Raw genomic sequence first — 16012 nt, 5'->3', positions numbered from 1 at the left:
TGCCACGAAAGCAAACCAAAGACTGGTTACCGCTGAAAAACTAAGGTACTGCGAAAATGTGAAAATTCGCAACCATGGAAGAAGATGGAGGAAGGATTCCGCAGAGGCAGGAGGATAATGGCGAGTGAGCGGAAAGCGCAACCGAGGGTGACTAGCACCAGGACCATCAGCAGGCCGGTTACCGCTGAAGACGGAAGGTGTGGAGAGGGCCTAATAATGCGCTACTGGTGAACAATTACCATGGAAGGAGGAGGGGAGAGATCGCTATCGAAGAATTGATCTGGGACATGGGGAAGCGCCAGGAATGTGCAAACGGAGAGCGCCTGCCAAAGCAACAACCCTCCGGAGTAATAATAAAAAAAAGGTGCGTGCAGGTTAGTTGGTGACACTGTTCTCCGATGTATTACTGGCACTGCATAGTTCACCACATGCACAACCGAGAACACAAAAACGACCTCGATGCTGGTGAAGTGCACAATACCAACCGGCAATTTCAAGCTTTGCATGTACGGGGACACAACTGTCTTGGCAAGGTCTAAGGATACTTTGAAGGGAGAGATTATCGATCCTTTCAAAATGATTGTGGGTCAGAAGACAGAGAGTGAGTGTTTCTACGGGTATCCGTCTGTTTCTTTGAGACAATAGAAGAAGATAGGATTTTGTTTCCCGGTTTAATTTCGCAGTTTTAGTTTATTTTCCTAGAGATTTTGTTCTCATTTTTGCCTTTGATGTCTTCTTTTTCTTCTGGCCTTTTTTTTCCGAAGCCACGGAACGTTTTCTTCTTTCTTCCTCATACTAGAAATAAACCCTCCGGACAGTAACCATGGAGTGAGGCAGGTATGATGAAGGCGCTATAATGCGCAGCGAAAGAGTAAGGTTGGGACGGTAACCACCCGGAGTGTGGTTCCCGTCGCAACCATAGGAGAAATGTAGCACTGTCCTTCCGCGGCGGTGTCTACAAATGGCGCCGCGCGGGAAAGCTCTCAGTAGCGATAACACCGCGCATGTATAATGGCAAACTGAAGATCAGCTCTAGCCGAGAAACGATTATGTGTGCGAAACTGTAATCAATGCTCTATAAGTATACAGTTACGCATCTTGCTCTCAGTCGTTACATCAATGCATTGTGAAATGAAAATACTTCAAAAGCTGTCAACAGATATAGCGGATGTCCGTTGTTTGTCTTCTTCGTTTCTGTCTGTTTTTAAAGCTTCCAAGAAAATTATTCTAGCAAATCGTTACCAACTAGCCCAACTTAAAGTTTTAGTGAAGCTGTCAAACCTACAAGAGTAAATTTTTTATTTTCATTTTTTTTAACTTGCTAACGTCTTTTAGCGCTCGGCAGCATTTGCTGAAATTAACTGTTTTCATGCGATCATTCTAAAAGCACATTAGGGACAACACCGAGATGGAAGACACTGGTTGGATTAATTTCAACCTATTGGCTTTCTCTGTAAACAGCACTTAACTGAAAATACAGATTCGTCAGATTCCAGGAAAAAACCTGAGAACCAGAGCTCCTGAGATGGAAACTCACCATAGCACTTAGTGCGTCTTTTATGTTTTTCTAGACATTCTCGCTTTCTTGTGTTGTACCCAGTTGTTTCTCCCCCGAAACAGCAGCAACGGAATCGCTATCATCGGCGCCGCACGTGAAGTTGTGCACCAAAAGGCTGCTGACCGATGACAGGCTGTACAGGTTGACAGTTTTCGTATCTTCTGCAATCCATCAGCAGCTCTTTGTGGACACCGGCACAAGGTAAGCACCCTCTCCGGGACTATCAGGCTATTGGTTCATGACTTTCTCTTGGCTCAATAGCACTTGCGATCGGGCTAGTTGGCTAGACTACTCCGAAGACCTCTGGCGCTGCATAGTTATACGTAAACACAACACACACACAAGAGATTAAAGCAAGACGTTTACACCGATGATGCGCTCGCTACCAACTGGCTGTTATTTGTGACACGAAAACGAAGAAGGCATCACAAAAAACGTAGTTTTACAATAAGAAGAAAACAAAAGATTAAAAAAATAGGAAAATAAAACGAAATTAAAACAAAAATAATGACAAATTGCATCTATCTCCTTGTCATATTGTCCGAACGAAGCAGTATCACGTCCTTCCTGTTGAGCGCCACCGACGGAACACTCACGCATTCCCCTTCTTCCCCCGAGATCATCTTGAATGCTTCGATAATCTGCCTTTTAAGATTGTCTTTTGCACCAGCCAGCACCATGGTTTCGGTTAACCTTGGTACACATTGGGTACCCCTCGAGCCATATTGATAGTCTTCTGTTTTACAACGAGAGCAATTGGTCTCCAGGTTTTCTTGATCCGACTATAGCGCACACGAATTTCTATGCTCCCTAGGCCTTTCATTGAGGCATCGGCCTGTCGTCCCCACGTAGGCCTTGCCACATGTCAGGGAATCTTGTACACGACACCTGTGCGGCATTTGACAAAGCGTTCCCTGTGCAGTACGCCGCATCCTTCATTGGTCTCACTCGTTCCATTCACCTTCCTGCATATACTCTTTAACTTGTTCGGTGCAGACAGCACGACCCTAATTTCAAATCGGCTGGCTATCTTCTTAAGACAGTGTGATATGCCATTTAGGTAGGTCAGGACAACAATCTGTCTTCTCTTTTCACGCTTTTTACGCTCTCTTGTTCGGGGTCGCATATTCTTCAGCTTTCAGCCGCAGATATCAGCATGCTCCTCGGATATCCACTTCGTTTCAACCTCTCAATCTGTAGGTTGACACTATTTCCCATCAAGTGCGGACAAGATTTGATTAACGCCTGCCGCAAACACGAGACAGCTAACCCCCCTTTATCAAGTTAGTGTGACAGGAGTCATAAGGAAGAAGACCTTTTGCCCCTCGTGTCTTATAAAACAAGTTAAAGAGTATGTGCAGGAAGATGAATGGAACGAGTGAGACCAAGGAAGGATGCGGCGTACTGCACAGGGAACGCTTTGTCAAATGCCACACAGGTGTCGTGTACAAGATTCCCCTCACATGTGGGAAGGCCTATGTGGGGTAGACAGGCCCATGCCTCAATGAAAGGCCAAGGGAACATAGAAATTCGTGTGCCGCATTGTCAGCTCCAGGAAACTTGGCGACCAATTACTCTCGTTGTAAAACGCAAGCCCGTCAACATGACTCGAGGGGTACCCATTGTGACCAAGGCTAACCGAAACCAAGGTGCTGGCTGGCGCAAAAGACAATTTTAAAAGGCAGATCATCGAAGCATTCAAGATGATTTCGGGGGAAGAAGGGGAATGCGTGAGTGCTCCGTCGGTGGCGCTCAACAGGAAGGACGTGATACTGCTTCTTTCGGACAATATGACAAGGAGATAGATGCAATTTGTCATTATTTTTGTTTTAATTTCGTTTTATTTTTTGTTTTCTTCTTCTTATTGTAAAACTACGTTTTTTGTGATGTCTTCTTCGTTTTCGTATCACAAATAACAGCCAGTTGGTAGCGAGCGCATCATCGGTGTGAACGTCTTGCTTTAATCTCTTGTGTGTGTGATGTGATTGTGTATAACTATGCAGCGCCAGAGGTCTTCGAAGTTCTCTTGGCAGTTTTCTGTCTGAAGTGTGTTCGAAAATAAAAATTGCCGCGCCTCACTTGCGCAAAATTACTGCTGATTATGTGGCGCATCAGCATTGAGTTAAACCTCGGCTGATTAAGGAAAATGTCAATGTACCATGAATGTCCAGCATATTTGCTTTGCGAGTAGGATAACGTTTTAGCGCGTACATGTGGGGAAAGGCTGCCACGAATCCTTGGCTGTATCACATATTTGCTACAACTCTTAGTCGCACCTCAGAACGGGTTTCTGGACTAGCCTGCACAAGGGAACCAGCATATTCTATTTCTTCGCCAAGTTTGCTTTCGCTTCAACCTCCCCCAACATTTCCAGCAGCTTGGGTGCGACTAGTACTGCAACAACACAGTTACACTACGGGAAGCGGAGTTACCTTTTTTTTTCAGTACGCGCTTAGCTTCTCCTTCTTCACCTCGGTGACTTGTTAATCCGAGGTGAGCTCAAGCAAGAGCCGAGACCCTGATATTTGGGTGAAACGAAAAATCGAAAACGAATACTGTCACAAGTAGAGGGCTAAGAGGCAGGAAGGGAGCAGAGAGGATCACACAGCATATATTTGTCGAAGTCAAGAAAAGAGAACTGGCGTGGGTAGTGCATGCAGAGAGTTAGGGCGCAGGCCAGACGGGAAGATAAAGTATTCGCAGCTGGCGCAAGGCCGTGTTAATTACAAGACAATTAAACAGGTCCTAGTGCTGCAGTTACCTCTGTAATGCTAGGAATGGCGGTCATGTGTCCCTAAATGCAAACGATATCTGGGTGGTGGTGGTGGTAAAGAACACAAAACAATAAAAAAAAACAGCCCTCCAACCAAACAGCCAACCCAATCCATGGTATGTGTGACACTGAAGCTAATCGATACACCTCTAACAGTGCCACAAGGGCCAGATATCTGTTACTGCAGTTCCGTGTCCTCTCGGCGTCAAAAATCTGCTCTTACTTTCCGAAGCCTGCACGAAGGGGAAAAAGCCCAACCGCCCTCATGCTGCGCAAGCTGTCTCTCCACGGCGCCATGTCCAAGGCGCGCAGCAGCGCTGACGCCTCGAGAGGTCGTGCCAAGCTCGAGATCCGGGACTCGCTCCATCACCGGAGAGGAGACCCAGCGGCGACCGACTCCACCCTGCTAAGCCAGCCGGTCGCTCCACCAGATAATGACGACCCGAACACTGATGGTGGCAGCGAGGACTTCAGCCAGATCGCCTCCCTGTTGCAGACGCTCTCGTCTCTCAGCAACACCGGTAGGCGGTGCTCGTGCCGCGTGTCCTGTATTCTGCTAGGGTGCAGCACTAAATATTATGGCACCGCAAAGCACTTGCGAACTGTAAGTGGGCCAAAACTTCCGGTATTGCACCGTTATTTCTCCAAGCGCTACCACGTACAGAGAGCTTCGAAAATTTTCGAGCCATTTTTGCTCGGCTGGGACAGACGCTCTGATAGGAACAGTGGTACAAAGAGTGGTAGGTTTTGGCATGATGAGCAAAAGAGAGCCCACTTATACTGGAGCCGCTTTTTGGACGGCGACAAATATTCAGAAAAATATATTTCCGATATATATAGGGAGGGGGCTGAAGCTCGAATGGGTCCGGTGGGGCATGAACGTAAAGGAGAGCACACACGGTAAAAAAATGGTAAACTGTAATCCGACATATATATATATATATATATATATACATATACATATATAACCCGCCGGGGTGGTGCAGTGATAAGACGACCGACTACTGTCCGGAATACCCGGGTTCGAACCCGACCTCGGCGGCTGCGTTTCGATGGAGGCGAAACGAAGAGGCGTCCGTGTGCTGTGCGATGTCAGCGCACGTTAAAGATCCCCAGGTGGTCGAAATTTCCGGAGTCCTCCACTACGGCGTCTCTCATAGCCTCAGTCGCTTTGGGACGTTAAACCTCACAAACCAAACCAAACCATATATATGTGTATATATATATATATATATATATATATATATATATATATATATATATATATATATATATAAGTTGCAAAAGGGGCATTAAATGGAGCACGCCGATGCCGATGCATTAAACCATACACTTTATTATCATCTGCTGGCTGTCAGGAGCTTTTTGAGAGGGCCGCTATAGGTTAAGTAGGGCAATCCAAGATGAAAGGTGCGTCTCACGATACTATGGCCAAAAATGGCTTCTCTGTCCTATATCTGTAACCATTTTATTCTGCTCTCGGTTACTAAAGGCAGTATTTTTTTTAATGCATCTGTTTCTTTGCGTCTTCCTTGTGACAAAATTATGCAATTCTTTACTGTGGCTTCCCCTCACGTCACTTAGGAAAGATGCGGCAGACCGTCGGTCAGCGGAAGACGCAAGCTTCCATGGTGCTTCCCGACATTCCCGAGAGGATTTCGCTCGAGGACTGGTCCGTCAAGGCGTGCTGCATAGAGGACATTGTGTACCCAAGCGTCCGGAACTGCTCGTACCTCACCAACTCAGCTTACACGGCTTTCTCAGGTGTGGCTCGCCGCAAGGCTTGCATTCGTTTTTGTGACGGCCGGTGACGAGTCCCTTTTTGATTGCCTTCTCATGAAAGCGTATTTGACGCTAGAGCCGCGTAAAGGCTCGGATAAAATAACCACGAAAATTAAGACCCTTCAATCTCATCTGAAATGGAACACGAGCGAGGATCGAGCAGTGTGAATCCATTCTTCCCAAGCATGTACCAACTAACCCAGCAGGTTGCTTAACAGGGAATCGCTGACCAGAAGGCAAATATTAGGGGATATTTTCTGTACCTGCGTCAAGTTGTGATAAAGTTGCGCACCCCCCTTCCCCTTCCCCGCGTGGGCAGAATGACTTATACTTCCTTTTTTAAGTACAATACGTTAGAGTTCAGAGTTGCATCGTTGTGTCCGATTATTTTGCGACATCTTTCAGGATATTCACACAACACCGACCTAACGCTAAGCGGCACGCTTCGGTAGTCGTCGACGCATGCTGAGTTGGGTCTGCATTCCGAGTTTGCGTTGTTTTCAGAAGTTTTGTTTTTACCCTCACCTCGAATCACCTGATTCATAGAAGTACCTAGAACCGGATATCAGTTCGGTTGCTCCTGTGAGAGATGACAAGGAGTGGATGCGTACCGCTGCATCCGGTTCTGGCATTTCCACCAATCAGATTAGGGCGAAAAAGGCAAAAACAACGCTTCTGAAAACAGCGCAAGTTCCGAACACGGGTACTGGCGGAACGAACCATTCGCAAAATGTAGTTACAACGAATATTATCTTCTAACGCATAATCGGGACATGCTAGCCTTGCACGATGACGATAGCATCCTTGACATTGCGCTGCCGGCCGTCTCAGACCAGGCCTCGTGTGTGGGCGGCAGCAGAAGCAGCGTGTTCGAATCGTCGTTCACGGACTCCAGCTCGACGCTGTCGCTCTCCACCGAGAGGTGCGCTCAAGATAGGAAGCTACGGCGCAAGCAACGCCACGAGGCCAGGGCCGCCGGGTGAGTGAGCACCGAGGCACAGAAGGCGCACGTGTGGCGAACATCTGCTGAAAATGCCTTTCCGAGCAGTAGCCGCGTGTAAACTATATTACCGAGTAATAACTTTGCCGTGGTTTGTCATGTCTGACGCCTGCCGTGTTGACCTTTTATTCTATGAGCGTGTTCAATACACTCAGCCTTAACACTTTCAAAAGATGTTAATGGCATTACTATAAATTAAACGCTGCCAATGTAAATTGGAAGAGCTTTCCTTTTCAGTCCTCTGTGCGGAAAGGCATTGGAGAGTAAAACAGCTCTTTATTAATTTATCCTAGTACCTTTGACCATTTGTAATCACTCGAGTTCTAAATTTGTGCTTTTTAGAAAATTGTGAGACCTTATCTGGGGAAAGACGGCGAATGGTTTCTTAAACAAGAACCCTCGTCGAAGCGTTTGCCCGGCTTGCGGCATCCCATCAATCCTTGTGCAATGATTTTTCATACTGTCTAGCCATTTTCCTCTCGTCCTACCCTGGATCAACAGCGTTCAAAGGATGTTTATAGAAACGAGACGGATAACGAAACAAATAGGGAGAGAGTTGAAATACCATGATGGTTTGCGCTACATAATTGTTCTCTCGTCTTTAAGCTACGGACACTGAGTGTTATCATAAGTAGCTATTAACGTGTATCAAAATTTTACAGCAACACTGACTCGGACCCAACGCAAGTGTCGCGAAGAAATGACAGCACGAACGCTAACTGAACATCACCCCATGATTGCGCGCGAGCTCAGAGCTTCACTTCAAACGTTTATATCCGCATGCACAGCTAAACGATGGCGTATGGTGTGATTGCAGGACATTGGGGGAACTAGGCTTATTCTATGAACACGATATTGTAGGGACACTTTGGATCACTAAACTGCGGTGAGATGGTTGTGAAACGTGGTGGTTGTTGTCATCTCTACAACTGTGGATGACTAACCCTTTAACGCCTGTTAAATAAGTTGACAAAGCCTGACATTAGTTTCTAACGTTTATTCGTGTATGTGACACTTTCTGCGCATGGACGCACGCACAGAAGCACATTCATGCGCCTAGACGCCCCGTGCAATGCGACGGCCACGCAACTGGTGGAGAAGTTGAAAGTAAATCCTGGAGCGGAGCCGGCTGCGTCGTCTGCTAGCCGTGTGTTTCTAGTAGTCCTCGCGTCATGAATTCGTTTTCCCGCGTCGATTGTATCGTTCCATAAACAGCTTCCCCTGTCGGTGCACTGTGACAAAAATTGCGGGGCATCTCCAGCGATAGTTTTTTATAAGGTCAAAGTTCGAAAGCTGTAAAAAATGCACTGCAAAATATTACTCGTCCCAGCTCAGCAAGCAATACGACCTAGACCATACTGTTGAAGATAAATTCGCGTTGACAGATCCCTTGTCATTCTTGTCTCATATTTCGATATTTAAGTATTTCAAATAATATCGACGCATCAACGTGAATTTTCTGAAGATCGGTAGTATTGGCGTTTAGGTACAGAAAATATATATTGGCTAATGAGTAAATCTTTAATAGTTCATTTACTTAGTGTAGTCCTGCATGCTTTTATGCCACCTAATTTTTGTTAATTTTGTAGCCATTATAGGTCCTGACTGCAAAGTAATAATGGATATGATGAGCGGCAGGTACGAAATTTAATGAATTAAACGCGGTGCTCCAAGCGCGTAGTGCATGCTTTTAGTTCTATAAGCGGTGCTTGTTAGGAGCAGCATCTCTCAATAGTTTGTCCTTTTACCTAAGCGCATAACCTTTACGAAGCGAAGATTGTAAGGGCTCGTTTTGTCCCGTTTTACCCATATCCGTCTGTATAGGCTATAAAACGTGTCATCGCCGCTATCCAATCCATCATTCGGTTAAGCCAATTTTACCCATTTTATTTTTCATCTCGAAGGACTAAACAAACATAAAACAGGAGAGGGTGTCATACCAGCAAAACGTTAGTGGGCTTGAATCCAATTAAAAAGAAATAAAAGGGAACAAAAGCTCACGAATAAAACAAAAGCTTTTTTAAACAGTGATATCAAAATAATAATAGCAATAACAGAAAGAGAAAACGAGGTCTGTGTCGCAGGATAGTCTACGCTTGCCTAAAAAAAAATACATCCAGAAGGTAGCATCCACACCTGAAACAAGACAAAAACAGGAAGCGGAGCTGGAAAAGCAAGCAGCATGCCGCAAAACAACATATATACAAATTGTCGACAGAACCTGCAAGTCTAACCCCACCTGTATTTAGCAACAACCTCAACCTCTTAACCTCAACGGATACAGAAAAAGTGACAAAGACAGTGCGGTGAGAGAGAGAGAGAAGTACAGAACACAAAAATATAGGAAAAAAGGAAGACACGAGTAAAATAGTTAAGTCAGATAGTCAACAAATAGAAACGGACTAGAAATAAAATGGGGTCGAAAATAGAGCTTGGCAGTTTCCTACGGCGTTGTAATGGTAGGTTCACAAAAAGGCAGTGATAAGGAGCAGAAGAACGAAACTGAAAACAAAAATGAAAGTGCTGATAACCCAATCATAAGGAAGAGAGGAAGATAAAGAAAGGTATAGCCTAGACAAAACAAACGAAAAATAAAATGCTAGAGAACCTAGACTGATGCACAAGACGTCCGCCACTACACAAGGTTATATTAATTCCGAAAAGGCTTGGCAAGAAAAATGATGGAAGATGCCTAAAAGAAAACTACTGCACCACTATACCCGACAGGCCTGACAACAACAGCATAAGAGGCAAAAAGTATCACATCACAGAGGAGTAAAAAAAAAAAAGAAACAAAACTATTCTTTTCATAGAATTATGCGTGGTGCCATGTGGACCCGCGGCTCCCGTGAGGGATGCTTTAAACATCGGGACTATTATTTAGGCCTATTAATACCGGAACGCGATTGCGTTGTCTGACCCCCTTCGCATCGCGAATTCAAGTAGGTCTGTCTTTATTCAGCTTGAAACAGCGAGCCTTCGCGATCTATGAGTGAGTGTAAGTCTCGCAACACGAAAGTCCTGGGTTCGACCTCCCTCAAAGTTGAATCAGTTTTCAATTCCGCTCAATTACCTGCCTTCAGTTACGGAACTTCCTTGAAAAAATTAGCAATAATCTGAACATTTCTAATTTTTCCTGAATTTGCCATCGACATTTTTCGTTTACGGCGAATGACGACGAATTTCCTTCGACACGGGACCATCTGCGAAATTGCATTGAAGTCTTGTCAATTTGGTGGATGAAACGATATGCCTATAACAAAGAGGTGCTGGCATGGTGTAACGGCGGGTGGCGCAAAATATCTCATAAGCGCGTCACCATGAGCCAATATTAAAATAATTTGCAAAGCAAACGCTGGGTAATTAAAAAAACTGTAATTGTTTTGTTAAAGCAATTGATCAGTCGCAGTATATCCACAGAAGAGCAGGGCTCAGAAATGCAATTGGTCTTTTAGCGCTTGTTTGTAGCAATGTTTTCGCCTCTACACAAAGGCCAACCTTAACTTTATGCTTCAGGCCGCCATAGAAAAAATTAGCAGGAGCTGAAAAAATAACTGCCCCCGCGAACGTCGCCAATCCTGGCAGCGACGTCTGAGCAGCCGCAACTCGTGTCCCGGAAAGACTTTTGAAAACGACCGCTAGGAGGCCTTCAGTGGCGCCCCTATAGGCTGTGCACAGGGGTATAAAGGATTTCGTCTTGGCGTTCCTTGGCGCGCGGTGGTTGAAGTGCTCATTCAAGTGTGGAATTGGACGCACGGCTCTGCTTCTACGGCGCGTAGTGACATTCTGGCTCAAGCCGGAAGCGCCTGAAGCTGAGGCGACGCGAGCGCCGTTTGTAAGTTTTTTTTTTTTTTTCCTATCGCGCCACCAATCTCTCCACAAGACAGAGTTGCTTACACTCTTAACTAGAGGGAAAGCTGAGGGCGCTGCACTTCAGCCACCATGGGCGCGCTAAGAATCATTGGCCGTTGTGCTACTTGGTGCAGGGCAGTTGGTTTTTCTCGGGTGCGCGGAGTGGCGTTACTATGATCTCTTTTTCATTATCATCATCATCTCAAGGTGAGTACATAGACCGCAAAAGCCATAGTAGCGAAGGCGCAAAAGAAGACGTCGCCAATAAAAGGTTTCTGTTCCCCGAAATGACACTATAAGCTTCCTTAAGTAATTGCGCAACGATATATTTTTAAAACGGTTTTTTTTCCTTTGGAAGTGCACCTATTAAGTGCTTAATATCGGTATCTGTGCTGCTCAAAGCTAAGCCAATAGGAAAAAGAGCCATCGCTTATATTGGATAAATTTCACACTGGCATGCTGTTTCTCTCTCTTATTGCTATTTATAGTTACAAAAGTGATGTTAGAACATTGTTTACGGTAGAAAAACGTTGATATTTGCATTAGTTTTGGCCAAAAGTTGTAGTTCTGCACTCGGTAGGTCTCCGGCCCATGATGCTTTGGGCGCCCATGGGAGATGCATTCATTCATTCATAAACCTTTATTCATGAGGGTGACCTGAGGCCTAGAGGGGAAGGGGGTGGGTTAGGTGAAGTTGAGAGCGCCAGACTCCGACATGAAGTCTAGCAGGGCACTAAGCTTGCGCTTGGCGTTGGTATTGGGGGCTGTCCAGTCTTCGTAGCTCTGAATGTGGTGAGCAGATGTGTAGCGTGCGCGGAGGCCAGCCGTGCCACAGACAGGTCCAGACCAAGTGCTGCAGGTCAACGGAGTCAGCAGGGCAGTTGGGGCAGCTGATCTTGGTTCGGCGCCATTGACTCAGGATGTCCGGTGTGTACGCTGAACCGGCTCGCGCCTTGTGAGTTAGAACTTGGGCTGGACGAGAGAGGCCGGAAGGGATCGGAGGATTAATACCGGGGACAAGGTCCCGCAACAAACCCCTCCGCTCATGTTTAAGCCGCGTGATGACAGAGTCCGGTATGATGAAGGAGACGGGAGAACAGTAAGGGTGGTCCGAGTTGGACGGGCCCACATCAAGGCTATGCCGGCGGTCTTCCTCTAGCTGCGCGCCAGCGGCCTCGTGGGCCATTCTGTTCCCAGTTCCTTGTGCGTGATGTCCAGGTGTCCAATGTATTCGTACCGAGACTTGTGAGGTCTCTCGCATGTATCGGCAGCGCTCTTTGATGCTGTGTTGTACCGAGGTCTTGTAAGAACGGGCTTTCGGGGTTTTTATAGCCTCTTGACTGTCGGTGTAGATGTGGATGAAACGATCTGTTCCTTTGGTGCAGTGTTGAAGGGCCTCGTCGATGGCTGTTAATTCCAGTTCAGTTGCGGACCAGTACCTGCGACCACTGTGGCTAGTGGCGTGCAGCTGTGAACCCTCTTGGTAGTAAGCAGTGGTTGCAAACGTGATGCCGGTGTCATCGTCATGATATAGGGCGGCGTCGGTATAAATGCGGAGACCGATGTGCTGGTCTTGTGTATCAATTATGTGGCGTTGTCGGTGATCTCTTCCTGGTCCTTTGGTGTTGGTTGGAATGGGTTTTGGATCTGTTACCAATGTTTCTGTCCATGGTGCTGTAAGGTGGTCCAATATGGGCAAGTGTAGGTTAGCTTCGTCAAAGATTCGAGTGAGGAGGCGATGCCCGTTGGGTGTGTGACGCAGGCGAGTTTCATGATTGGCTCGTTGCGTAGCAATAAGTGCATCCACTGGTGGGAGCTGAGCGAATCTGTGGAGCTCCGTGATGCGCGTGTGTACGGGTAGACCAGTTATAACCCTCAAGGCAGAGTTATAAAGTAAGCCAAGTGTCTTGTAATTGGCTGGCGAGATGAACTGGTCATCAGGAATCTTCATGTATACTCCCCTAGATGGCGACACAGCTTTCCCTCTAAGTAAGAGTAAGAAAGCGCCTTCTCCCATGACGTCACGTTGTTTCGAGGATGTGCCATGACTTCAGTGGCGGCAGTCTCCATGGCAACCGCTTGGCATGGCGCTAGACAAGGATAACTAAGATACATTTCTACAAAAGAAATGTCACAATTCTCGCAAACGTACAGCCCGACGAGTCATGAGCTGTAAAAAGCTTTCACCTTAAAAAGTGTCGAGCATAGATATGCGCAAAAAAAATTTGCTGTGGTTTAGCTTGTGGTTAAACTTGTGATTAAACTTGGAGTTACGCGAGAGCTATCTGCATGGCTGCGCTTAGGTTTGGCTTGAAAGTAAAGACATGACTTTTGCGCATATTAGATTTAAGCTTTATTTGTGCCATAGGGGGCACTTTTGACCACTAAAGTGTGATGAGGCGAGAGCCTTTATCGCGCGATGGTCCGAAGCTATTTACTATGGCACCTCTTTCTCTATGTTTCCATTCCCACTTTCGCGATGACGCGAAGCTACCAGCCAACATATAAAGTGCCGCTTTGACCGAGCCGTATGAACGTGCCTGCGTGGCCTAGGGATAAAGTGAATGCAAGGGGTTTGCGGTTGATTGTGATATCAGCCTCCCATATGAAAGGAGAGGCTCGAGTTGGCAGCTCCTGCCAAACGTATTGCCAGGAAGCCCTACGTTCAGTTAGTGATCGGTCATGTGAGCTGCCAGCCTCCCACTTCTTCTTTCTTCATTCTTCGAAAAGGCAGGCGAAATGGCCAGACTGTGGCCAATTTAACTCTCGCAACAAAAATAGGCTGCAAGCCCATAGACACGCCTTAATCAGCCAAGCCTTCGTTCTAGTTAAGAAGTGCTTTTTCTCCCCGTGGCTCGGTGAAGTGCGGCTTAAAATGACGGACAAACGCACGAGTTTTCTTCATCTTAAGTTTTCGCTTGCATACTGCGAGCAGCCGGTTATTTAAACACTTGCGCAAGACTCACGCTACAGGCAGATTGCTTCTGGCACACACACAGCCTCCTCTGTTCTCTTCTTCCATGTCTTCGGCGGTTTGTGCTCTGCACCTGATGCGCCCTGAGCTTCGTCTTTAGCAATCAGAGGAAGCCTCTGTAGGTTGTCCTTAAGCAAAGGTTTGAAAAGGAATGCCCAGAATTAACAGGATCGCCTCTCCGATCGCGCTCTTTCGCAGGCTCCAGTGCCGGCGCAACGAAAATCCCGACATCCTGGTTCTCCTGGGCGGAACGAGGTTTTCCTGCCACCGAGCGCTGCTCTCCGTTCACTCGCAGTACTTCCAGCAGATCCTGGCGGCTAATCCCCAAATCCAGAAGGAAAGTTGCGCACCCTGCCGACAAAGCCTCTTTGCGCCCACTGTCTCAAGGGAGTTCCGTGCAGCTCAAAGAATATTGAGAATTGGAGCGCTCTTATCAATCTAACAACAACTTTGGATCGGAAGTTTGGCCCGGCGCTTGGTCTTCTTTTCATGCACCCTTAACTTGCTGCTGTTGCTGTATGCCTTTTAGCTGTGGTTTGCTTCAAGGCATATGAGCGTACTGTAATTGTGGCTCAGTCTGAGCATACCTTAGGTAGTGTACGAAAACGGGGGCGTCATCGCCAACAATCTTCACTGTGTGGAACTGAGGGCGAAACTAGGCCGCCTCCGCTGCAACAGGCTTCCCACTCGGCGCAAGCACGTTGTCGATCCGGCGTGAATTGTTTGCCTGTTGAGACGCTTGCTCCCTGAGCCGGAGACAAAGCCCCATGCCCGTTCAGTACGCTCCTTCAGTGTAAGTTTAACAACTTCGAGAAAAAGTTTCCCATTTCTTTCTTTGAGCTTGCCGAAACCAAATCCCTCGAAGGCGGCTTCCTGTATTGAACCTTTCCCCATAGCGGGCTCAAAGGAAGGGTGCTCCTGAAAGACCCACCAACAACGCGCAGAATCTGGCTCTGGGGAAACGACGTACGATATGAACCCCAGCAACAGCAACCCTTTTGAGGACCGAAAGATAGTGGGAGGCGATGGAAAGCAAGTCTGGGGAGTGGTAGGGTACAGGCATGTCCGGCGGAAAACACAACATCCCCAACTACGCAGCCACGGGAGACAACCTTATTAGCGAACCCGCGACAGTGTCATTCCTACTAAAAGCCACCGCCACTAGCAGCCTGTATACCAAGATATCCTGTTGTCGGCGCGTAAAATACTTTCACGGGAGGCAAATATTCTCCCCATCCTCTTCCGCCTCCTTCTGAGCGCGAGAGATTGAGGATGGAAAAGCCGACGTGACGGGGGCTCCGACCGCGATACCATCAACGAGCCTTCCTTTCTTCCTAACCCGGCGGTCGCTATCAAATTACCGATTTCCGGTCGATAGAGGAAAGCAAATGACGAAGAGGGGACCACCGTCGCTGCCTCGGGCTCTACATCAACGAGGAGAGGAGTGAGGGGCTGCTCGAACAATGCGTAACCGAATCCTCTTCTTAGCCTCTTCTCAATGACGGGTAAAGGGAAGGAGAGTGTCGCTTCTCTTCTGCGAGACTCCTTTTTTCCCCACGTGTCCTCTTCGGTATAACAGTGGGTAACAAAGGCGGAAAGGGAAGAAAGCGGGGTGTGAGAGGACGGCACCCAGCCTCGTCGCTTTGCCTATAATCCTTAATCTGCATTCTCCTTTCGCGTGCCAGCTTTGTGCCCGTGAGTACGCTTTTTCACTCGAGGAAAAGAAAACAAGAGTTTCTCGCGAAGTAAAAGCACGTTTAATAGACGAACAGCATCCCTTAAATCACCAAGTGGATAATGACTGAAGAATCAAAATCACTCTGGAGAGTACCTTTAAGAGACCTCTGAGCAAGGGCAGCTCTAAATGCGCAATAGCTTGAGGTTCTTTACTCCCAGTCGCAGATAAATTTGAAAGACGAGAAAGATTTAAAAGAGCTTGAACAGGAACTTAGAAGTCGGGCCGGAAGTTGAGGACGAGCTTATCTTGCGGTTTGTACCTGGCCGCGACGCCCAACACATTTCGACGATTTCACGTTCCACTTGGCACCGAGAACTTGAAAACATAGTCTGTGG

The 16012-nt window shown here is 47.0% G+C and overlaps 1 protein-coding gene across 1 annotated transcript; it reads left to right on the top strand.

Moving 5' to 3' along the window:
* The first annotated feature begins 4596 nt into the window (after positions 1-4596).
* Positions 4597-14381, top strand: LOC146194000 (uncharacterized). The gene is made up of 4 exons (XM_084600666.1): positions 4597-4852; positions 5916-6095; positions 6945-7092; positions 14138-14381. Exons 1-4 carry the CDS (start codon positions 4597-4599, stop codon positions 14379-14381), a joined length of 828 nt encoding a protein of 275 aa, XP_084456792.1.
* The last annotated feature ends 1631 nt before the right edge of the window (positions 14382-16012 follow it).

The sequence above is a fragment of the Amblyomma maculatum genome, chromosome 4, assembly GCF_055883805.1.
Source record: "Amblyomma maculatum isolate TAMU_Amacu chromosome 4, ASM5588380v1, whole genome shotgun sequence".
In the NCBI taxonomy this organism is placed as follows: domain Eukaryota; kingdom Metazoa; phylum Arthropoda; class Arachnida; order Ixodida; family Ixodidae; genus Amblyomma; species Amblyomma maculatum.
The sequence above is the reverse complement of the archived record's forward strand: the minus strand, read 5'-3'. Positions and strand labels throughout refer to the sequence as shown.